Source organism: Thalassophryne amazonica, unplaced genomic scaffold (assembly GCF_902500255.1).
Source record: "Thalassophryne amazonica unplaced genomic scaffold, fThaAma1.1, whole genome shotgun sequence".
Classification (NCBI taxonomy): domain Eukaryota; kingdom Metazoa; phylum Chordata; class Actinopteri; order Batrachoidiformes; family Batrachoididae; genus Thalassophryne; species Thalassophryne amazonica.
In genome coordinates, this window is record NW_022986370.1 from 5,701 (window position 1) to 31,299 (window position 25,599).

The following is a 25,599-nucleotide window of genomic DNA, read 5'->3' on the forward strand; positions in this document are numbered from 1 at the left end:
CTGGACTATTGTAATTCATTATTATCAGGTTGTCCTAAAAGTTCCCTGAAAAGCCTTCAGTTAATTCAAAATGCTGCAGCTAGAGTACTGACGGGGACTAGAAGGAGAGAGCATATCTCACCCATATTGGCCTCTCTTCATTGGCTTCCTGTTAATTCTAGAATAGAATTTAAAATTCTTCTTACTTATAAGGTTTTGAATAATCAGGTCCCATCTTATCTTAGGGACCTCATAGTACCATATCATCCCAATAGAGCGCTTCGCTCTCAGACTGCAGGCTTACTTGTAGTTCCTAGGGTTTGTAAGAGTAGAATGGGAGACAGAGCCTTCAGCTTTCAGGCTCTTCTCCTTTGGAACCAGCTCCCAATTCAGATCAGGGAGACAGACACCCTCTCTACTTTTAAGATTAGGCTTAAAACTTTCCTTTTTGCTAAAGCTTATAGTTAGGGCTGGATCAGGTGACCCTGAACCATCCCTTAGTTATGCTGCTATAGACTTAGACTGCTGGGGGGTTCCCATGATGCACTGAGTGTTTCTTTCTCTTTTTGCTCTGTATGCACCACTCTGCATTTAATCATTAGTGATTGATCTCTGCTCCCCTCCACAGCATGTCTTTTTCCTGGTTCTCTCCCTCAGCCCCAACCAGTCCTAGCAGAAGACTGCCCCTCCCTGAGCCTGGTTCTGCTGGAGGTTTCTTCCTGTTAAAAGGGAGTTTTTCCTTCCCACTGTAGCCAAGTGCTTGCTCACAGGGGGTCGTTTTGACCGTTGGGGTTTTTACGTAATTATTGTATGGCCTTGCCTTAAAGCGCTACAGATATACAACTACAGTAACACAACACAGATATACAGCTACAGTAACACAACACAGACACACAACTACAGTAACACACACAGGTGCAATGTCTTTTTAGCTTTTGGCTCTTGCTTGCCTCTACTGGTGGTTGGCTCTCACTGCGGTATTGTATCACTTCCTGTTCCGGAGCACAGCGGTGTTTTTCTGTATCTGTTAGCTGTTTATCTGCGCAGTTAGATTTATCTAGTTACCTAGATAACGATTTGTTTCACAGTGTAATCTTCACGTGCCTTAACTAAAGCACTCCCTCTGCTGAATCACCTCTAAATTATTTACACATTATTCACTTTCTGCGTTTTTAGGAATCCGCTAGCTTAGCGCAGCTACTAGCTCTTAGCCGGTTTAGCATGGCGGCTTCTCCTGTCTCTCCTGCACTTTTCTGCTCGGCTCCGCACTGTGGAAAATTCTACAGCTAGGAGGAAGCGTAGCCCTAAACAGAAGCCCCGTGTACACCGCCAACCCGTTCACATTTCTAACCGTTTTTTCCCCACTCGGCGACACACCCGCAGAGGATCAAACTCTGCTGGCTAAGGCTAAGCGGAAATTTGGTAAGATTGTAATTCACGTCGGCAGTAATGACACCCGGTTACGCCAATCGGAGGTCACTAAAATTAACATTAAATCGGTGTGTAACTTTGCAAAAACAATGTCGGACTCTGTAGTTTTCTCTGGGCCCCTCCCCAATCGGACCGGGAGTGACATGTTTAGCCGCATGTTCTCCCTGAATTGCTGGCTGTCTGAGTGGTGTCCAAAAAATGAGGTGGGCTTCATAGATAATTGGCAAAGCTTCTGGGGAAAACCTGGTCTTGTTAGGAGAGACGGGATCCATCCCACTTTGGATGGAGCAGCTCTCATTTCTAGAAATCTGGCCAATTTTCTTAAATCCTCCAAACCGTGACTATCCAGGGTTGGGACCAGGAAGCAGAGTTGTAGTCTTACACACCTCTCTGCAGCTTTTCTCCCCCTGCCATCCCCTCATTACCCCATCCCCGTAGAGACGGTGCCTGCTCCCAGACCACCAATAACCAGCAAAAATCTATTTAAGCATAAAAATTCAAAAAGAAAAAATAATATAGCACCTTCAACTGCACCACAGACTAAAACAGTTAAATGTGGTCTATTAAACATTAGGTCTCTCTTCTAAGTCCCTGTTAGTAAATGATATAATAATTGATCAACATATTGATTTATTCTGCCTTACAGAAACCTGGTTACAGCAGGATGAATATGTTAGTTTAAATGAGTCAACACCCCCGAGTCACACTAACTGTCAGAATGCTCGTAGCACGGGCCGGGGTGGAGGATTAGCAGCAATCTTCTATTCCAGCTTATTAATTAATCAAAAACCCAGACAGAGCTTTAATTCATTTGAAAGCTTGACTCTTAGTCTTGTCCATCCACATTGGAAGTCCCAAAAAACAGTTTTATTTGTTGTTATCTATCGTCCTTCTGGTCGTTACTGTGAGTTTCTCTGTGAATTTTCAGACCTTTTGTCTGACTTAGTGCTTAGCTCAGATAAGATAATTATAGTGGGTGATTTTAACATCCACACAGATGCTGAGAATGACAGCCTCAACACTGCATTTAATCTATTATTAGACTCAATTGGCTTTGCTCAAAATGTAAATGAGTCCACCCACCACTTTAATCATATCTTAGATCTTGTTCTGACTTATGGTATAGAAATTGAAGACTTAACAGTATTCCCTGAAAACTCCCTTCTGTCTGATCATTTCTTAATAACATTTACATTTACTCTGATGGACTACCCAGCAGTGGGGAATAAGTTTCATTACACTAGAAGTCTTTCAGAAAGCGCTGTAACTAGGTTTAAGGATATGATTCCTTCTTTATGTTCTCTAATGCCATATACCAACACAGTGCAGAGTAGCTACCTAAACTCTGTAAGTGAGACAGAGTATCTCGTCAATAGTTTTACATCCTCATTGAAGACAACTTTGGATGCTGTAGCTCCTCTGAAAAAGAGAGCTTTAAATCAGAAGTGCCTGACTCCGTGGTATAACTCACAAACTCGCAGCTTAAAGCAGATAACCCGTAAGTTGGAGAGGAAATGGCGTCTCACTAATTTAGAAGATCTTCACTTAGCCTGGAAAAAGACTCTGTTGCTCTATAAAAAAGCCCTCTGTAAAGCTAGGACATCACTAATTGAAGAAAATAAGAACAAGCCCAGGTTTCTTTTCAGCACTGTAGCCAGGCCGACAAAGAGTTAGAGCTCTACTGAGGCGAGTATTCCTTTAACTTTAACTAGACTTTCTTTGCTAATAAAATTTTAACTATTAGAGAAAAAATTACTCATAACCATCCCAAAGACGTATCGTTATCTTTGGCTGCTTTCAGTGATGCCGGTATTTGGTTAGACTCTTTCTCTCCGATTGTTCTGTCTGAGTTATTTTCATTAGTTACTTCATCCAAACCATCAACATACAGCTAACTGATCATCTGCAGAGGAATGGTCTATTTGAAGAGTTTCAGTCAGGTTTTAGAATTCATCATAGTACAGAAACAGCATTAGTGAATGTTACAAATGATCTTCTTATGGCCTCAGACAGTGGACTCATCTCTGTGCTTGTTCTGTTAGACCTCAGTGCTGCTTTTGATACTGTTGACCATAAAATTTTATTACAGAGATTAGAGCATGCCATAGGTATTAAAGGCACTGCGCTGCAGTGGTTTGAATCATATTTATCTAATAGATTACAATTTGTTCATGTAAATGGGGAATCTTCTTCACAGACTAAGGTTAATTATGGAGTTCCACAAGGTTCTGTGCTAGGACCAATTTTATTCACTTTATACATGCTTCCCTTAGGCAGTATTATTAGACGGCATTGCTTAAATTTTCATTGTTACGCAGATGATACCCAGCTTTATCTATCCATGAAGCCAGAGGACACACACCAGTTAAACAAATATGTAGGACTGCTTTTTTGCATTTACGCAATATCTCTAAAATTAGAAAGGTCTTGTCTCAGAGTGATGCTGAAAAACTAATTCATGCATTTATTTCCTCTAGGCTGGACTATTGTAATTCATTATTATCAGGTTGTCCTAAAAGTTCCCTGAAAAGCCTTCAGTTAATTCAAAATGCTGCAGCTAGAGTACTAACGGGGACTAGAAGGAGAGAGCATATCTCACCCATATTGGCCTCTCTTCATTGGCTTCCTGTTAATTCTACAATAGAATTTAAAATTCTTCTTCTTACTTTTAAGGTTTTGAATAATCAGGTCCCATCTTATCTTAGGGACCTCATAGTACCATATCATCCCAATAGAGCGCTTCGCTCTCAGACTGCAGGCTTACTTGTAGTTCCTAGGGTTTGTAAGAGTAGAATGGGAGGCAGAGCCTTCAGCTTTCAGGCTCTTCTCCTGTGGAACCAGCTCCCAATTCGGATCAGGGGGACAGACACCCTCTCTACTTTTAAGATTAGGCTTAAAACTTTCCTTTTTGCTAAAGCTTATAGTTAGGGCTGGATCAGGTGACCCTGAACCATCCCTTAGTTATGCTGCTATAGACTTAGACTGCTGGGGGGTTCCCATGATGCACTGAGTGTTTCTTTCTCTTTTTGCTCTGTATGCACCACTCTGCATTTAATCATTAGTGATTGATCTCTGCTCCCCTCCACAGCATGTCTTTTTCCTGGTTCTCTCCCTCAGCCCCAACCAGTCCCAGCAGAAGACTGCCCCTACCTAAGCCTGGTTCTGCTGGAGGTTTCTTCCTGTTAAAAGGGAGTTTTTCCTTCCCACTGTCACCAAGTGCTTGCTCACAGGGGGTCGTTTTGACCGTTGGGGTTTTTACGTAATTATTGTATGGCCTTGCCTTACAATATAAAGCGCTACAGTACACAACTACAGTAACACAACACAGATACACAACACAAGTACACAACTACAGTTACACAACACAGATACACAACTACAGTTACACAACACAGATACACAACTACAGTAACACAACACAGAAGTAGGTGCTGAAAAGTTTAATAAGGTGCTGCTTTTTTTTTTTATTAAAATTGTATTTTATTTAATTTGCACCAGTTGCTTTCTTCTTCTTCCAGTCAGTCTGACCTGTTCACCGGGTGTTTGTGCTGTACAGAAGCACAGAGAACTCTCCTTTTTTCCTGGTATGTTTTGTTGCATCAGAAATCACACTGTTGTGTTTCTTTATGTTCTGTTACAGCTGTAACGTCATATTTGCACCAGTTTACTGATTTTATTCATCAGAATAATCCAACGGTTTGAATGTTTTAACTTTGTTTAATTCCCGACTGACAACAGGAAGCGTCCAAAGAAAGAATCTCCTTAAACACACAAAACACCCCAAAATCACAGTTGAATCTGATGATATAACACGTGGTTTTAGTGCATCACGTTTTATAATCCTAATCTGACAAACTGCTCACTGAAGGACTGTCAGTGGGTTCAAGAATTTAAACTGTCAGGTGATTACAACAATAACAAGCTGGAACAGCGCCCCCACTGGCAGCAACGTGTAGGACAGACAAAGAGAGGAACTTTGCTCTGACTGACGTCACACTTCATTTACACAGGTTTATATACACCTGGAATGAAAAATGCACATATGGTCACCAACATCATCTAAAGATGATCCACACTGCCTGTAAAATCACCACTCACAGGAATGAATTATTGGACAGAGGAAATGGAGATTTAGGGGACATGGGACATAAGACAGGATGGACCCCGTCGTTAGGGCTTGAGAATATAAGAGCAGGGACACGCTGGTTGTGAGAGGACAGCTCCGAGGAAGTCCCACCAGGAATCCCGTCCAGTGAAGTCATACAGTCATAAAGAACCGTTACAGGCGGATGTATCTGGTGGTGTGTCCACTGTCCAGCAGGGTGTCCACAGAGACAGACAAGAGACTGTTGAAGTGACAAACTCTGTCATTTCTTTAAAAGCCTTTAAAAGGAACTTTCATGTTCCAAAATGTTTGTAAAACTAGTCCGTGGAGCTCTCTGGGAGATCAGTCGGTCTTCAGAGAAAATCCTCTTCATAGTCCTCAATCAGTCTGAGGAACCAAATCTTTAACTGAGAGAAGGTTTGAGTCCTCGAGGGACGATCTGTACTGATTTTTAAATTAGTTGCTTATTTCATTAACACTTTATTTAGGCTCTCCCAATCAATTATAGGACTTTTTATTGGATACTTTTTTTATTTATTTATTTTTATTTATTTATTTATTTATTTTTTGCAGTTTTTCCACAATTTGCAAAACTAAGCCGATTAATCTAAATTCCGACGGGCACTGAACGTGGTACCATTTGTGGGCGTGGCGTCAAGACAGTGCGCGCTGTCCGCTGACAGCAGCCGCACTCGAGGTCAGCTGTCCTCGGACCCGCGTCTGTCCTCGTCCTGCTGCCGGGACATGTCCGGTCATGTTGGACCTAACGGGGGCTGGAACCTGTCTTTCGCCGGCTGCGGGTTCCTGGGGATTTACCACATCGGAGTTGCCAGCTGTTTGCTGGAAAAACCGCCGTTTCTCATCAAAGGGGCAATGAAACTGTCCGGAGCCTCCGCCGGTGCGCTGACTGCCTCAGTGCTCGCGAGCCAGGCATCAATCAGTAAGACTCTTATTTCCTCTCTGTGTCTCTGTTTGTTTGTGTCTCTCTGTCTCTCTCTGTCTCTCTCTCTCTCTCTCTGTGTCTCTCTGTCTCTCTCTGTCTGTCTCTCTCTCTCTCTCTCTGTGTGTCTCTGTCTCTCTCTCTGCCTGTCTCTCTCTCTCTCTCTCTCTCTCTCTCTCTCTCTCTCTCTCTCTCTCTCTCTCTCTCTTTGTCTCTGTCTGGCTCTCTCTGTCTCTCTCTCTCTCTGTCTCTCTCTCTCTCTCTCTCTTTGTCTCTGTCTGGCTCTCTCTGTCTCTCTCTCTCTCTGTCTCTCTCTCTCTCTCTCTTTGTCTCTGTCTGGCTCTCTCTGTCTCTCTCTCTCTGTCTCTCTCTCTCTCTGTGTGTCTCTGGCTCTCTCTCTGTCTGTCTCTCTGTGTGTCTGGCTCTCTGTCTGTCTCTGTCTCTCTCTCTCTCTTTGTCTCTCTGTCTGTCTGTCTCTCTCTCTCTCTTTGTCTCTCTCTCTCTGTGTCTCTGTCTCTCTCTCTCTGTCTGTCTCTCTCTCTGTCTCTCTCTCTCTCTGTGTCTCTGTCTCTCTGTCTCTCTTTGTCTCTCTCTGTCTCTCTGTGTGTCTGTCTCTCTGTCTCTCTCTCTCTGTCTCTCTCTCTCTGTCTCTCTCTGTCTCTCTCTCTTTGTCTCTCTGTCTCTCTCTCTGTCTGTCTCTCTCTTTGTCTGTCTGTCAGTCTCTCTCTCTGTCTCTCTCTCTCTCTGTCTGTCTGTTTGTCTCTGTCTGTCTCTCTGTCTCTCTCTTCTCAGAGAGAGACAATAAACAGTCAGTCGTCTGTTAGCTGACAGAGGAGCGAGTCATCTGTTAGGTGATAGAGGAGCGAGTCATCTGTTAGCTGATAGAGAAGTCAGCCGACTGTTAGCTGATAGAGGAGTCAGCCCTCTGTTAGCTGATAGAGGAGTCAGCCGACTGTTAGCTGATAGAGGAGTCAGCCGACTGTTAGCTGATAGAGGAGTCAGCCGACTGTTAGCTGATAGAGGAGTCAGCCGACTGTTAGCTGATAGAGGAGTCAGCCGACTGTTAGCTGATAGAGGAGTCAGCTGACTGTTAGCTGATAGAGGAGCGAGTCATCTGTTAGCTGATAGAGAAGTCAGCCCTCTGTTAGCTGATAGAGGAGCGAGTCATCTGTTAGCTGATAGAGGAGTCAGCCGACTGTTAGCTGATAGAGGAGTCAGCCGACTGTTAGCTGATAGAGGAGCGAGTCATCTGTTAGCTGATAGAGGAGCGAGTCATCTGTTAGCTGATAGAGGAGCGAGTCATCTGTTAGCTGATAGAGGAGCGAGTCATCTGTTAGCTGATAGAGGAGTCAGCCCTCTGTTAGCTGATAGAGGAGCGAGTCATCTGTTAGCTGATAGAGAAGCGAGTCATCTGTTAGCTGATAGAGGAGTCAGCCGACTGTTAGCTGATAGAGGAGTCAGCCGACTGTTAGCTGATAGAGGAGTCAGCCGACTGTTAGCTGATAGAGGAGCGAGTCATCTGTTAGCTGATAGAGGAGTCAGCCCTCTGTTAGCTGATAGAGGAGCGAGTCATCTGTTAGCTGATAGAGGAGTCAGCCCTCTGTTAGCTGATAGAGGAGCGAGTCATCTGTTAGCTGATAGAGGAGTCAGCCGACTGTTAGCTGATAGAGGAGTCAGCCGACTGTTAGCTGATAGAGGAGTCAGCCGACTGTTAGCTGATAGAGGAGTCAGCCGACTGTTAGCTGATAGAGGAGTCAGCCGACTGTTAGCTGATAGAGGAGCGAGTCATCTGTTAGCTGATAGAGGAGTCAGTCGACTGTTAACTGAAGGGTGTGATTTTGATTTGCTGTCACACCTATCCACCAGTGATGATCCATGTTCAACTCACACCTAAACACACACACACACATGCGTGCTTTACTCAAAAACTGCAGATCTCCTGCTGAATAAGTTTTGATTTGGGTGAAAATTTCTCTGGAATAATAATGACCTTTGTTGTGTTTATCTGAAAGTGATCTGTTTGTCGAAGCACAAAGGATAACATTTTATTTCAGATATTGATACTGAATGAAGGAAACATAACAAATGACAAACTTGATCAAGAGGGTAGTTATTGTGAAGTTTTACTTATTGAGGTCAGCATTTCTAAATCAAATGTTTCTTATGCCTACAGAGGAAGTACACGTGTTTGTTGTTGGATTTCTGACTTTGATTTGTTGATCGATTCAAAAGTAAAAACATTTTGATTCAGATATACCTGACAGGGGAGGCACAGTGGTTTAGTGGTTAGCACTGTTGCTTCACAGTGAGAAGGTCATGAGATCGATTCCTTCCCGTGGTCTTTCTGTGTGGAGTTTGCGTCTGTTAGCCCGTCGTGTCTGCGTGGGTTCCCGCCGGGTGCTCCAGCTTCCTCCCGCATCCAAAGACAGCAGGTTTGGCGAATTGGTAACTTTAAATTGTCTGTATGAGTGAATGTGTTTGTCTGTCTGTATGTTTGTCTGTCTGTCTCAGACACAATTTCATTGCATTGTTTACTTGGTAAAATAAAAGTTTTCTTATCGGCAAAAATAGAATCGATATCAGTAGTTTCATAAAAGGCTCATGTCTTCTGATATTATCAGCCGGCCAGTATATCATTCAGGCTCTACTAGAAAGTGCACATTTTGTCTAACTGCTCCAAGTGTTTATTCTGTCACTGTTCTTTTAAACTTGTTACAAAGTTAAAACATTTGCACACTTATTTATATTATGAGGTTAAGAGGACAGAGACATCTGGACACAAATACAGGACTCAAACTCACAGCTCTGAATTTTAAGATCATGTACTGGTTGGTAAAACAGGGTCCGGTACACAAAAAGGCAGTCCAAGAACAGCAAACAAATCAGAAACATCAGGTGATAAGGCGTGGTCGACAAAACAAGCAGGTGGTCAAAAAACATAATGTGGCAAGCAGGACTAGAAAAACACATGAACAGAGCTGAAATCGAAGGCATAGAGCACAACGATCTGGCGGAAATCTATTGCAACCATTGAGGCTTATATAGACCCTGGTGATGAGCTACAGATTGGAAATAGCTGTGTGGAAAACTCCAGAAAAGGGTGTGGCCCAGACAGTGTGCACCACCCACCACCAAGAGAGACAGACAAGAGAGATAGGGAAAGACAAAGCCCAAGCAGGAAAAACCCAATAAGAGAAGTAACACACAGAAAAACCAAATCAAACTAAACTCAGCCGACCTTCACAGAACAAACATGATACACAAAGTCCAAATCATGACACATATCTGGTAAAGTAAATGATTTTCTGTTCCAAGATTTTCAGTGCCTGTCAGGTTTCTTAAAATGATCTTTTCCGCTGAATAGTCAAAGTGAGTTTCCTGTTCCTGAAAATAGTGAAATTGGACATTCCTGAAAACGGCTTCATTGCTTTGCAGGAGACATGCTGTCGTCTCTGCGAAATTTCACTTGTTTGTAGCTTCATATTTAGTCAATACTTTTAAAATATTCCCGACTTAATGTCACATTGATGTTGCTTCTATAGAAAGGACTCTGAATAAGGAAGCAGAAAAGAGGAAGAAGGAAGCTTTTACTACACTCCCCAGAACAGTGAAATTACTAACTTATTGGGCACATTTCAAAATATTCAAATCCTAAAGATACTGTGACACCACCCCATCACCCACTGGTACCCGTGACCCCCTGCTCCCTCTTGGTGTCCTCAAACCGGGTATCTGACTGCACAGGATGACTCCTGTCTTCTCATGTAAGCCAAGTTTGTGTCTTTCTTTTGTTTCCTAGCTAAATGCTGTGAAGATGTGATTAAGGTGGCAAAGGAGGCCAGGAAGAGGAATCTTGGACCCTTACATCCTACCTTCAACCTGGTCAAAGTGATAAAGTCGGGCCTGAACCGTGATCTGCCATCTGATGCACATGTCGTGGCGTCAGGGCGGCTGTGCATCTCACTGACCAGAGTGTCTGACGGGGAAAACGTGCTGGTGTCGGACTTCAGCTCCAAAGAGGAGCTCGTCCAGGTGAGAGGTGTGACTGAAGGTCTCGATTAGCAGCACCTTTCCACTTCAACAGTAACTGGAACTACAAACCCAATGTTGCCCAGTCAGGACTGTAGTGAGGCTTTTCTTTTCCGTTATCTTCAGCAGAGGCCGTGTATGTGTTGCCAGATCTGTGCACATCCATCAGGAAAGTTGCTCTGTTGGGCTCGTAGTGCTCCTCCCTCAGACACGCCTCCTCATTCGTCCCAAACCATGTGATGATGAACGTAGTCATCCAGTTTTTGTGGTACGGCAGCGTTCAGGCTCCCACAGCCTGCAGACCACATGTGGAAAAATGTATGTAGCAAGTCACAACAGGGTGGAGCCAATCCATTTTAGCCATTCAGCGGTCACAGGTGCTGTAGCCCCGCCCCTAAACTCCACTTAGTAACACATCAAAGTGTGGAACAGAAACTCAAAGTAGAACCAGCTCCTTTGGAGTCGGAGTCCGAACCCGGACAGGACTGTGGCCGTGGAAAAGTGCTGTGTGTGATTTCTCTGGATTTCTGCGCTGTTCCTGATTGGTTCTTGTTTATCTTTGTCCTCTGCCCGCAGGCGTTGGTCTGTAGCTGTTTCATTCCCGTGTACTGTGGCCTGATTCCTCCGTCCTTCAGAGGAGTGGTAGGTGCCTGTAACTGACTCTCATGAAGCTTTGTTTTCACGTTTTTATCTACATCTCCAAACATATGATTAAACATCATCAGCAAACAGGAATCAACCTTTGATTATATGACATACCAGAAATCCCCACTCCAAAAACGTGAAGGGATGAATGAGAGCAAACAGGGTCAAATAATCCACCGTACGCTCAAAATATGAGGGTTGTCTGAAAAGTTTCAGTGACAGTCACTCAGATGAATCTCATATCTGCTTCACACTTGGAGTGTTCAGTCAGTCCGTGTCTTTACGTTTCCACACAGTCACCTTCTCTTTCCACGCACTAACTTACTACGTTTTTGTATCCCATCATTTAAGAAATCGGACGTCTTCTCTCTGCACCAGCGATCTGGCTGTTAGCACCTCTGCATCTTCAGTGTGACGCGTCCCTTCAGGTGGTCTGTCAGGACTTGTGTGTGTGTGGACGGGTGTAGTCAGGGTGAAGAGCGGCATCTTTTCCAGGTTGAACCCCCTTCAAGCGTGCATGCAGCTTTTTCAAAGTGTCCACATGTCGGTCGGAGTCGACAGTGTTACCATGTTGCAAACATCCCATGAGGACTGCACCGCACCTGCACTTGATGCTGTGCATCTGTGGCTGTTATGGGGCGCCCCCTACAGGCCTGTCATGCAGACTCGTCAGGGCTGGATTTTGCCCTTCAGACTCGTTGTCCTCCTGACTGCACGTACGAGGGCTGTCCATAAAGTATAGGTCCTTTTTATTTTTTTCAAAAACTATATGGATTTCATTCATATGTTTTTACGTCAGACACGCATGAACCCTCGTGCGCATGCGTGAGTTTTTCCACGCCTGTCGGTGACGTCATTCGCCTGTGAGCACTCCTTGTGGGAGGAGTCGTCCAGCCCCTCGTCGGAATTCCTTTGTCTGAGAAGTTGCTGAGAGACTGGCGCTTTGTTTGATCAAAATTTTTTCTAAACCTGTGAGACACATCGAAGTGGACACGGTTCGAAAAATTAAGCTGGTTTTCAGTGAAAATTTTAATGGCTGATGAGAGATTTTGAGGTGACACTGTCGCTTTAAGGACTTCCCACGGTGCGAGACGTCGCGCTGCGCTCTCAGGCGGCGTCATCAGCCTGTTTCAAGCTGAAAACCTCCACATTTCAGGCTCTATTGATCCAGGACGTCGTGAGAGAACAGAGAAGTTTCAGAAGTCGGTTTCAGCATTTTATCCGGATATTCCACTGTTAAAGGAGATTTTTTTAATGAAAGATGTGCGGACGGGTCCGCGCGTCGGGACGCAGCTGGCGCGGTGCGGCGGCACAGGAAAAACACCTCCGTGTTGATAACCATTTGTAAAATCCAGGCGGCTTTTGATGGCTTTCAGTGGAGTGAGTATATGAGAAATTGTTTAACAGCTGGACATGTTCCAACTTGTCCTTAAGGCTTCCAACGGAGGTGTTTTTCCTGTGGTGGAGCGTCGCGGCGGCTACGAGCCGACGCGCGGACCCGTCCGCACGTCTTTCATTAAAAAAATCTCCTTTAACAGTGGAATATCCAGATAAAATGCTGAAACCGACTTCTTCTGAAACTTCTCTGTTCTCTCACGACGTCCTGGATCAATAGAGCCTGAAATGTGGAGGTTTTCAGCTTGAAACAGGCTGATGACGCCACCTGAGAGCGCTGTGCGACGTCTCGCACTGTGGGAAGTCCTTAAAGCGACAGTGTCACCTCAAAATCTCTCATCAGTCGTTAAAATTTTCACTGAAAACCAGCTTAATTTTTCGAACCATGTCCACTTCGATGTGTCTCACAGGTTTAGAAAAAATTTTGATCAAACAAAGCGCCAGTCTCTCAGCAACTTCTCAGACAAAGGAATTCCGACGAGGGGCTGGACGACTCCTCCCACAAGGAGTGCTCACAGGCGAATGACGTCACCGACAGGCGTGGAAAAACTCACGCATGCGCATGAGGGTTCAAGCATGTCTGACGTAAAAACATATGAATGAAATCCATATAGTTTTTGAAAAAAATAAAAAGGACCTATACTTTATGGACAGACCTCGTATGTCCACATTCACTCATTTGTCAGTGAATGTCCACGAGGCTGAGAGTGGCAATATGCCATTTCAAACACACGTGCTTGACTGCTAACAATCTTTAAATATGACTGAAATTGTAAGAAAGTGCACTTATTCTCAAAGATGACACATTTAAAAAAGTAATGTTCCCTCCCACGAGCCGCTACATCATTTGCTAAAAACAAAACGATCTCGATCTCCCCTCGTATCGCTGCAGTTAAGTTTGTTTGGTGACATGTGGGAAAATACCATTTTATTCTTCTGATATCATGTTGAAATGGAAAAAAATTAGATGCTTTATGTCAAAATGAAAAAAAATTCAACAAATTGATAAAAACAAGTTAGCTAAATAAATGGATTTCATAAGTACACAACCTGTGAAATATCTGTTTTAAAGCATCACGTTTACAGCTATTTAAGGTCACAGGATGAATAAAAATGTTTACTTGAGTTTAGTTAAATCAGTGAATAAGAAAAAGAAAAAGGGGCAGTTTTTTATTTGGTACATGTTGCAGACTTATTTATTTATTTAAAGGAAATGTCACATAATGGTAGCTCAGTATGTGTATCAGGCTGGATGGTCAGGAATTGCTGGATACAAACGCACGGCTCAAACAGACAGCTCTGGTTGTAAAAAGGCTTTACTAGGCTGGATAGCAGAGATCGGTACACGAGCAGGCAGTCCAGAAACAGCAGCAGTACAAAAATCATCAGGCAAAACAACATGGTCGAAGCAACAGGCTGGAGGTCAGGAACACACAAGGAGGCAGGCAGGACTATGGAACACAGGAACAGAGCTGGAATGAAGGCACAATGCACAACAAACTGGTGAGGGACAAACACACCCAGTGAGCTTTTATAACCCCAGGTGACAATCAGCAAATCAGGAACAGGTGTGCATGGAAAGCACCAGAACAAGGGCGTGGCCAGAGAGAGAGAGGGAAACACACATCACCAAAAACCAAGAGAAAGACAAGAGAAGCAGAGATAGACAGACCCAAGCAGAAAAACCCAACAAGAGAATAAATAAACAAAAAACCAATGAAATATGAAAAATAACAAACAAACCAAACAAAACTCAAACCCTGACAATGTGAAGATCTGCAAGAAGGAAATCAAACTTGACAAACTTGGAAATAATTTGACTTTTGTTGTTGTTTTTAGTACCTAATTTACATTATTTACACCTGGCCAGCAACTAGTACGGCTGAGTAAATTGTGTGTTTTTTGGGGGTCATTTTGTAAGTTTGATCACAGAGTTCGAGTTTCACCTGTTTGATATTTGGCAGTTAATGACAGACGTTTTGGACAGTATAACTAGTAAATTGGAGTTGTGTGTGTGTGTGTGTGTGTGTGTGTCAAAGTGTACTTTATTGTCAAAAATCTATGTAACAGGGTTAGCACAGAAGATTGAAATTGCGTTTGACCAGTCTCCAATGTGCAGTTAAACTAGACATATAGACATTGACAATAATCACACACACACACACACACACACAATGGGCAGTAAAAACTAACATACTGATACATGAATTTACATTTCTCTGACACATTTCACTCACAACCATACACACGTGCAGTAAAAAAGACTAACATACTGATATAGACATGAGCTAACCCTAATACACACACACACCTACACAAAACCACACAGCAGCAGAAGTACCATCAGTGGACATACAGGTTATGTGCAGTAGTGTAGATGCAGTGTGTAAGGTGCGAAGAGTAAAGTGCAAGTGACATGGTGAAATGAGGTGTTCATGGAGTGTTCCTCAGTGTCTTTGAAATGGTCATGTAGTTTTCTTCAGTGTGTTGATGAGTCTGATGGCTTGTGGAAAGAAGCTGTTTCCCAGTCTGCTGCGGTAGCGCTTCCCTGATGGTAGTAGGGAGAAGAATTTGTGTGCTGGGTGAGTGGGGTCTTTGATGATGTTCGTTGCTCGTGTGTGTGTGTGTGTGTGTGTGTGTGTGTGTGTGTGTGTGTGTGTGTGTGTCAAGCATCGCGGACAGAAATGGCTGGACACAACTGCACAACTCAAAAACACAACTCTGTGGAGTAAAATGGTTTAATGAAGAACTTAGCTGGAGTCGGTACACGGTAAGGTAGTCCAGGAGAAGCAACAGTACAAAAAGCATCAGGTAAGGGCGTGGTCACACAAACAGGCAGGTGATCCAAAAACACAGTGAGACTGGCAGGACAAGAAAGCATGAGAACAGAGCTGGAGAGAAGGCACAAGGCGCATCAATCTGGCGAGAGACAAGTGCCACCAGTGGTGCTTATATACTCCCAGGTAATGAGCTACAGATTAGGAACAGGTGTGTGGAAAACACCAGAACAAGGGTGTGGCCAAACAGAGTGACACGCCCACCACCAAGCACCAAGAGACAGACAAGAGAGATATAGGACAGAGAAAGCTCAAGCAGGAACGAGACCAGCATGAGAATAAACACCTACAGAAAACAGTCACATAAAATAACTAAAGACAAACACAAGCACAAACCAAATCCTGACAGTATGGCAGTGACCAAACTGAGGTCCCCTGAGGTATCAGAGATTTTGTTGCTGTTCGTACACATTGGACTAAGTCAGGATTCCACTTATTGGTTGTAACAGGCATACAGGGGAGCCCTGAGCCGAGAACAATCCCATATGTATGGACAACTGGTTTTATTCAGTACACGTCACTGCACCAGTCAATTCACTGAGAACAGTCCAGACCACAAAGTTGTCCGTGTGGACAGAGCTGATAAGGATGGCCATGGACACAGGCAAGGTGTTGGCACATAGGAAGGCAGTCCATCAAAGTAATCAATCAATCAATCAATTTTTTTTATATAGAGCCAAATCACAACAAACAGTTGCCCCAAGGCGCTTTATATTGTAAGGCAAGGCCATACAATAATTATGTAAAACCCCAACGGTCAAAACGACCCCCTGTGAGCAAGCACTTGGCTACAGTGGGAAGGAAAAACTCCCTTTTAACAGGAAGAAACCTCCAGCAGAACCAGGCTCAGGGAGGGGCAGTCTTCTGCTGGGACTGGTTGGGGCTGAGGGAGAGAACCAAAAAGACATGCTGTGGAGGGGAGCAGAGATCGATCACTAATGATTAAATGCAGAGTGGTGCATACAGAGCAAAAAGAGAAAGAAACAGTGCATCATGGGAACCCCCCAGCAGTCTACGTCTATAGCAGCATAACTAAGGGATGGTTCAGGGTCACCTGATCCAGCCCTAACTATAAGCTTTAGCAAAAAGGAAAGTTTTAAGCCTAATCTTAAAAGTAGAGAGGGTGTCTGTCTCCCTGATCTGAATTGGGAGCTGGTTCCACAGGAGAGGAGCCTGAAAGCTGAAGGCTCTGCCTCCCATTCTACTCTTACAAACCCTAGGAACTACAAGTAAGCCTGCAGTCTGAGAGCGAAGCGCTCTATTGGGGTGATATAGTACTATGAGGTCCCTAAGATAAGATGGGACCTGATTATTCAAAACCTTATAAGTAAGAAGAAGAATTTTAAATTCTATTCTAGAATTAACAGGAAGCCAATGAAGAGAGGACAATATGGGTGAGATATGCTCTCTCCTTCTAGTCCCCGTCAGTACTCTAGCTGCAGCATTTTGAATTAACTGAAGGCTTTTTAGGGAACTTTTAGGACAACCTGATAATAATGAATTACAATAGTCCAGCCTAGAGGAAATAAATGCATGAATTAGTTTTTCAGCATCACTCTGAGACAAGACCTTTCTGATTTTAGAGATATTGCGTAAATGCAAAAAGCAGTCCTACATATTTGTTTAATATGCGCTTTGAATGACATATCCTGATCAAAAATGACTCCAAGATTTCTCACAGTATTACTAGAGGTCAGGGTAATGCCATCCAGAGTAAGGATCTGGTTAGACACCATGTTTCTAAGATTTGTGGGGCCAAGTACAATAACTTCAGTTTTATCTGAGTTTAAAAGCAGGAAATTAGAGGTCATCCATGTCTTTATGTCTGTAAGACAATCCTGCAGTTTAGCTAATTGGTGTGTGTCCTCTGGCTTCATGGATAGATAAAGCTGGGTATCATCTGCGTAACAATGAAAATTTAAGCAATACCATCTAATAATACTGCCTAAGGGAAGCATGTATAAAGTGAATAAAATTGGTCCTAGCACAGAACCTTGTGGAACTCCATAATTAACTTTAGTCTGTGAAGAAGATTCCCCATTTACATGAACAAATTGTAATCTATTAGACAAATATGATTCAAACCACCGCAGCGCAGTGCCTTTAATACCTATGGCATGCTCTAATCTCTGTAATAAAATTTTATGGTCAACAGTATCAAAAGCAGCACTGAGGTCTAACAGAACAAGCACAGAGATGAGTCCACTGTCCGAGGCCACAAGAAGATCATTTGTAACCTTCACTAATGCTGTTTCTGTACTATGATGAATTCTAAAACCTGACTGAAACTCTTCAAATAGACCATTCCTCTGCAGATGATCAGTTAGCTTTTTTACAACTACCCTTTCAAGAATTTTTGAGAGAAAAGGAAGGTTGGAGATTGGCCTATAATTAGCTAAGATAGCTGGGTCAAGTGATGGCTTTTTAAGTAATGGTTTAATTACTGCCACCTTAAAAGCCTGTGGTACATAGCCAACTAACAAAGATAGATTGATCATATTTAAGATCGAAGCATTAAATAATGGTAGGGCTTCCTTGAGCAGCCTGGTAGGAATGGGGTCTAATAGACATGTTGATGGTTTGGATGAAGTAACTAATGAAAATAACTCAGACAGAACAATCGGAGAGAAAGAGTCTAACCAAATACCGGCATCACTGAAAGCAGCCAAAGATAACGATACGTCTTTGGGATGGTTACGAGTAATTTTTTCTCTAATCGTTAAAATTTTGTTAGCAAAGAAAGTCATGAAGTCATTACTAGTTAAAGTTAATGAAATACTCAGCTCAATAGAGCTCTGACTCTTTGTCAGCCTGGCTACAGTGCTGAAAAGAAACCTGGGGTTGTTCTTATTTTCTTCAATTAGTGATGAGTAGAAAGATGTCCTAGCTTTACGGAGGGCTTTTTTATAGAGCAACAGACTCTTTTTCCAGGCTAAGTGAAGATCTTCTAAATTAGTGAGACGCCATTTCCTCTCCAACTTACGGGTTATCTGCTTTAAGCTACGAGTTTGTGAGTTATACCACGGAGTCAGGCACTTCTGATTTAAAGCTCTCTTTTTTAGAGGAGCTACAGCATCCAAAGTTGTCTTCAATGAGGATGTAAAACTATTGACGAGATACTCTATCTCACTTAGAGTTTAGGTAGCTACTCTGCACTGTGTTGGTATATGGCATTAGAGAACATAAAGAAGGAATCATATCCTTAAACCTAGTTACAGCGCTTTCTGAAAGACTTCTAGTGTAATGAAACTTATTCCCCACTGCTGGGTAGTCCATCAGAGTAAATGTAAATGTTATTAAGAAATGATCAGACAGAAGGGAGTTTTCAGGGAATACTGTTAAGTCTTCAATTTCCATACCATAAGTCAGAACAAGATCTAAGATATGATTAAAGTGGTGGGTGGACTCATTTACTTTTTGAGCAAAGCCAATAGAGTCTAATAATAGATTAAATGCAGTGTTGAGGCTGTCATTCTCAGCATCTGTGTGGATGTTAAAATCGCCCACTATAATTATCTTATCTGAGCTAAGCACTAAGTCAGACAAAAGGTCTGAAAATTCACAGAGAAACTCACAGTAACGACCAGGTGGACGATAGATAATAACAAATAAAACTGGTTTTTGGGACTTCCAATTTGGATGGACAAGACTAAGAGTCAAGCTTTCAAATGAATTAAAGCTCTGTCTGGGTTTTTGATTGATTAATAAGCTGGAATGGAAGATTGCTGCTAATCCTCCGCCCCGGCCCGTGCTACGAGCATTCTGACAGTTAGTGTGACTCGGGGGTGTTGACTCATTTAAACTAACATATTCATCCTGCTGTAACCAGGTTTCTGTAAGGCAGAATAAATCAATATGTTGATCAATTATTATATCATTTACCAACAGGGACTTAGAAGAGAGAGACCTAATGTTTAATAGACCACATTTAACTGTTTTAGTCTGTGGTGCAGTTGAAGGTGCTATATTATTTTTTCTTTTTGAATTTTTATGCTTAAATAGATTTTTGCTGGTTATTGGTAGTCTGGGAGCAGGCACCGTCTCTACGGGGATGGGGTAATGAGGGGATGGCAGGGGGAGAGAAGCTGCAGAGAGGTGTGTAAGACTACAACTCTGCTTCCTGGTCCCAACCCTGGATAGTCACGGTTTGGAGGATTTAAGAAAATTGGCCAGATTTCTAGAAATGAGAGCTGCTCCATCCAAAGTGGGATGGATCCCGTCTCTCCTAACAAGACCAGGTTTTCCCCAGAAGCTTTGCCAATTATCTATGAAGCCCACCTCATATTTTGGACACCACTCAGACAGCCAGCAATTCAAGGAGAACATGCGGCTAAACATGTCACTCCCGGTCTGATTGGGGAGGGGCCCAGAGAAAACTACAGAGTCCGACATTGTTTTTGCAAAGTTACACACCAATTTAATGTTAATTTTAGTGACCTCCGATTGGCGTAACCGGGTGTCATTACTGCCGACGTGAATTACAATCTTACCAAATTTACGCTTAGCCTTAGCCAGCAGTTTCAAATTTCCTTCAATGTCACCTGCTCTGGCCCCCGGAAGACAATTGACTATGGTTGCTGGTGTCGCTAACTTCACATTTTGCAAAACAGAGTCGCCAATAACCAGAGTTTGATCCTCGGCGGGTGTGTCGTCGAGTGGGGAAAAATGGTTAGAGATGTGAACGGGTTGGCGGTGTACACGGGGCTTCTGTTTAGGGCTACGCTTCCTCCTCACAGTCACCCAGTCAGCCTGCTTTCCCGGCTGCTCGGGATCTGCCAGGGGGTAACTAACGGCGGCTAAGCTACCTTGGTCCGCACCGACTACAGAGGCCTGGCTAGCTGTAGAATTTTCCACGGTGCGGAGCCGAGTCTCCAATTCGCCCAGCCTGGCCTCCAAAGCTACGAATAAGCTACACTTATTACAAGTACCGTTACTGCTAAAGGAGGCCGAGGAATAACTAAACATTTCACACCCAGAGCAGAAAAGTGCGGGAGAGACAGGAGAAGCCGCCATGCTAAATCGGCTAAGAGCTAGTAGCTATGCTAAGCTAGCGGATTCCTAAAAACACGCAAAGTGAATAATGTGTAAATAATTTAGGGATGATTCAGCAGAAGGAGTGCTTTAGTTAAGGCACGTAAAGATTACACTGGGAAACAAATCGTAATCTAGATAACTAGATCAATCTAACTGCGCAGATTAAACAGCTAACAGATACAGAAAAACACCGCTGTGCTCCGGAACAGGAAGTGATACAATACCGCAGTGAGAGCCAACCACCAGTAGAGGCAAGCAAGAGTAAAAAGTAACAGTGCACGAGAAACCAGAAGCCCAAGACACAGGTCATAAAGCCAGTGGGGAACACGTGGAGTAGGTATCACAATAAGAGCTCGAGGATCAACACAGAACAGAATTCAGTAAACGGCAAAAACAGTAATAACTATAAGAACACTGTCAAAAATTCCGAGATGCAGAAATCAGACACCAGAAGTGAACCCTGACGGTTGGTGTTGGTCTTTCTGTCAGACAGAATTAAAACAACTGACAGTTATTTTGCAACCACAAGGAGTTATGTAACAATAACAACAAAGTTCAGATACATAATGCTGACAGACAAATGGACACGTCATTGAGAAAGAGAGACCTTAAAATGAAAGTCATCTGAAATTCATGCCAATGTCCACGAGGCAGGAATTAAGCGGTGAGTCACAACCTTTTGACAATGAATGTTATCATTTATTGCTCACTGATACCTGAACAGTTTGTAGTGTCAGACAAAAGATACAGATCAGCAAAATGTGAAACTGACAGACAAACAACAACACTGTGAGAAGTTACAGGAGTACAATAAATAACAACATGTTACATGTGCAACATGTTACAGTAGAATAATCAACATTCTCTGTGTGCAACATGTTACAGTAGAATAAGAAACATTCTCTGCGTGCAACATGTTACAGTAGAATAAGAAATATTCTCTGTGTGCAACATGTTACAGTAGAATAATAAACATTTTCTGTGTGCAACATGTTACAGGAGAATAATAAACATTCTCTGTGTGCAACATGTTACAGGAGACTAATAAACATTCTCTGCGTGCAACATGTTACAGGAGAATAATAAACATTCTCTGCGTGCAACATGTTACAGGAGAAAAATAAACATTCTCTCTGTACAACATGTTACAGGAGAAAAATAAACATCCTCTCTGTACAACATGTTACAGGAGAATAATAAACATTCTCTCTGTATAACATGTTACAGGAGAATAATAAACATTCTCTGTGTGCAACATGTTACAGGAGACTAATAAACATTCTCTGTGTACATGTTACAGGAGTACAATAAACATTCTCTGTGTGCAACATGTTACAGGAGAATAATAAACATTCTCTCTGTACAACATGTTACAGGAGAATAATAAACATTCTCTGCGTGCAACATGTTACAGGAGAATAATAAACATTCTCTCTGTACAACATGTTACAGGAGAATAATAAACATTCTCTGCATGCAACATGTTACAGGAGAATAATAAACATTCTCTGCGTGCAACATGTTACAGGAGAAAAATAAACATTCTCTCTGTACAACATGTTACAGGAGAAAAATAAACATTCTCTCTGTACAACATGTTACAGGAGAATAGTAAACATTCTCTCTGTACAACATGTTACAGGAGAATAATAAACATTCTCTGTGTGCAACATGTTACAGGAGACTAGTAAACATTCTCTGTGTACATGTTACAGGAGTACAATAAACATTCTCTGTGTGCAACATGTTACAGGAGAATAACAAACATTCTCTCTGTGCAACATGTTACAGGAGAACAATAAACATTCTCTCTGTGCAACATGTTACAGGAGAACAATAAACATTCTCTCTGTGCAACATGTTACAGGAGAACAATAAACATTCTCTGCGTGCAACATGTTACAGGAGAATAATAAACATTCTCTCTGTACAACATGTTACAGGAGAATAATAAACATTCTCTGCATGCAACATGTTACAGGAGAATAATAAACATTCTCTCTGTACAACATCTTACAGGAGAATAATAAACATTCTCTCTGTGCAACATGTTACAGGAGAATAATAAACATTCTCTCTGTACAACATGTTACAGGAGAATAATAAACATTCTCTGCGTGCAACATGTTACAGGAGAATAATAAACATTCTCTGCGTGCAACATGTTACAGGAGAATAATAAACATTCTCTCTGTACAACATGTTACAGGAGAATAATAAACATTCTCTGCATGCAACATGTTACAGGAGAATAATAAACATTCTCTCTGTACAACATGTTACAGGAGAATAATAAACATTCTCTCTGTACAACATGTTACAGGAGAATAATAAACATTCTCTGCATGCAACATGTTACAGGAGTACAATAAACATTCTCTCTGTACAACATGTTACAGGAGAATAATAAACATTCTCTGCGTGCAACATGTTACAGGAGAATAATAAACATTCTCTGCGTGCAACATGTTACAAGAGAATAAGAAACATTCTCTGCGTGCAACATGTTACAGGAGAATAAGAAACATTCTCTGCGTGCAACATGTTACAGGAGAATAAGAAACATTCTCTCTGTGCAACATGTTACAGGAGAATAAGAAACATTCTCTGCGTGCAACATGTTACAGGAGAATAATAAACATTCTCTCTGTACAACATGTTACAGGAGAAAAATAAACATTCTCTCTGTACAACATGTTACAGGAGAAAAATAAACATTCTCTCTGTACAACATGTTACAGGAGAATAATAAACATTCTCTGTGTGCAACATGTTACAGGAGAATAATAAACATTCTCTGTGTGCAACATGTTACAGGAGTACAATAAACATTCTCTGTGTGCAACATGTTACAGGAGTACAATAAACATTCTCTGTGTGCAACATGTTACAGGAGAATAATAAACATTCTCTGTGTACAACATGTTACAGGAGTAAAATAAACATTCTCTGTGTGCAAACATGTTACAGGAGAATAATAAACATTCTCTGTGTGCAACATGTTACAGGAGAATAATAAACATTGTCTGTGTGCAACATGTTACAGGAGAATAATAAACATTCTCTGTGTGCAACATGTTACAGGAGAATAGTAAACCTCTCTGTACAACATGTTACAGGAGAATAAGAAACATTCTCTGCGTACAACGTGTTACAGGAGAATAATAAACATTCTCTCTGTACAACATGTTACAGGAGAATAATAAACATTCTCTGCGTGCAACATGTTAAAGGAGAATAATAAACATTCTCTGCGTGCAACATGTTACAGGAGAATAATAAACATTCTATATGTGCAACATGTTACAGGAGAAAAATAAACATTCTCTCTGTCCAACATGTTACAGGAGAATAATAAACATTTTCTGCGTGCAACATGTTACAGGAGAATAATAAACATTCTCTCTGTACAACATGTTACAGGAGAATAATAAACATTATCTGCGTGCAACATGTTACAGGAGAATAATAAACATTCTATATGTGCAACATGTTACAGGAGAAAAATAAACATTCTCTCTGTACAACATGTTACAGGAGAATAATAAACATTCTCTGCATGCAACATGTTACAGGAGAATAATAAACATTCTCTGCGTGCAACATGTTACAGGAGAAAAAATAAACATTCTCTGCGTGCAACATGTTACAGGAGAAAAATAAACATTCTCTGCGTGCAACATGTTACAGGAGAAAAATAAACATTCTCTCTGTACAACATGTTACAGGAGAAAAATAAACATTCTCTCTGTACAACATGTTACAGGAGAATAATAAACATTCTCTGCATGCAACATGTTACAGGAGAATAATAAACATTCTCTGCGTGCAACATGTTACAGGAGAAAAATAAACATTCTCTGCGTGCAACGTGTTACAGGAGAAAAATAAACATTCTCTGCGTGCAACATGTTACAGGAGAAAAATAAACATTCTCTCTGTACAACATGTTACAGGAGAAAAATAAACATTCTCTCTGTACAACATGTTACAGGAGAATAGTAAACATTCTCTCTGTACAACATGTTACAGGAGAATAGTAAACATTCTCTCTGTACAACATGTTACAGGAGAATAATAAACATTCTCTGTGTGTAACATGTTACAGGAGAATAATAAACCTTCTCTGTGTACAACATGTTACAGGAGTACAATAAACATTCTCTGTGTGCAACATGTTACAGGAGAATAATAAACATTCTCTCTGTGCAACATGTTACAGGAGAACAATAAACATTCTCTGCATGCAACATGTTACAGGAGAATAATAAACATTCTCTGCATGCAACATGTTACAGGAGAATAATAAACATTCTCTCTGTACAACATCTTACAGCAGAATAATAAACATTCTCTCTGTGCAACATGTTAGAGGAGAATAATAAACATTCTCTCTGTACAACATGTTACAGGAGAATAATAAACATTCTCTGCGTGCAACATGTTACAGGAGAATAATAAACATTCTCTCTGTACAACATGTTACAGGAGAATAATAAACATTCTCTGCATGCAACATGTTACAGGAGAATAATAAACATTCTCTCTGTACAACATGTTACAGGAGAATAATAAACATTCTCTGCATGCAACATGTTACAGGAGTACAATAAACATTCTCTCTGTACAACATGTTACAGGAGAATAATAAACATTCTCTGCGTGCAACATGTTACAGGAGAATAATAAACATTCTATATGTGCAACATGTTACAGGAGAAAAATAAACATTCTCTCTGTACAACATATTACAGGAGAATAATAAACATTCTCTGCATGCAACATGTTACAGGAGAATAATAAACATTCTCTGCGTGCAACATGTTACAGGAGAAAAATAAACATTCTCTGCGTGCAACATGTTACAGGAGAAAAATAAACATTCTCTCTGTACAACATGTTACAGGAGTAATAATAAACATTCTCTCTGTACAACATGTTACAGGAGAATAATAAACATTCTCTGCTGCAACATGTTACAGGAGAATAATAAACATTCTCTCTGTGCAACATGTTACAGGAGAATAATAACATTCTCTCTGTGCAACATGTTACAGGAGAATAATAAACATTCTCTCTGTACAACATGTTACAGGAGAATAATAAACATTCTCTGTGTGCAACATGTTACAGGAGAATAATAAACATTCTCTCTGTACAACATGTTACAGGAGAATAATAAACATTCTCTCTGTACAACATGT

General features: G+C 41.7%; 1 protein-coding gene across 1 annotated transcript in view; it reads left to right on the forward strand.

The window, feature by feature from the left end:
• Window positions 1-6,222: 6,222 nt before the first annotated feature.
• LOC117506138 (patatin-like phospholipase domain-containing protein 2) overlaps window positions 6,223-25,599 on the forward strand; it is a gene marked incomplete at its 3' end in the record, with an annotated part of 43,347 nt that continues 23,970 nt past the window's right edge. The window contains 3 exon segments of the mRNA XM_034165641.1: window positions 6,223-6,455; window positions 10,255-10,487; window positions 11,061-11,126. Of these exon segments, the coding sequence (XP_034021532.1) occupies window positions 6,260-6,455; window positions 10,255-10,487; window positions 11,061-11,126 (495 nt within the window).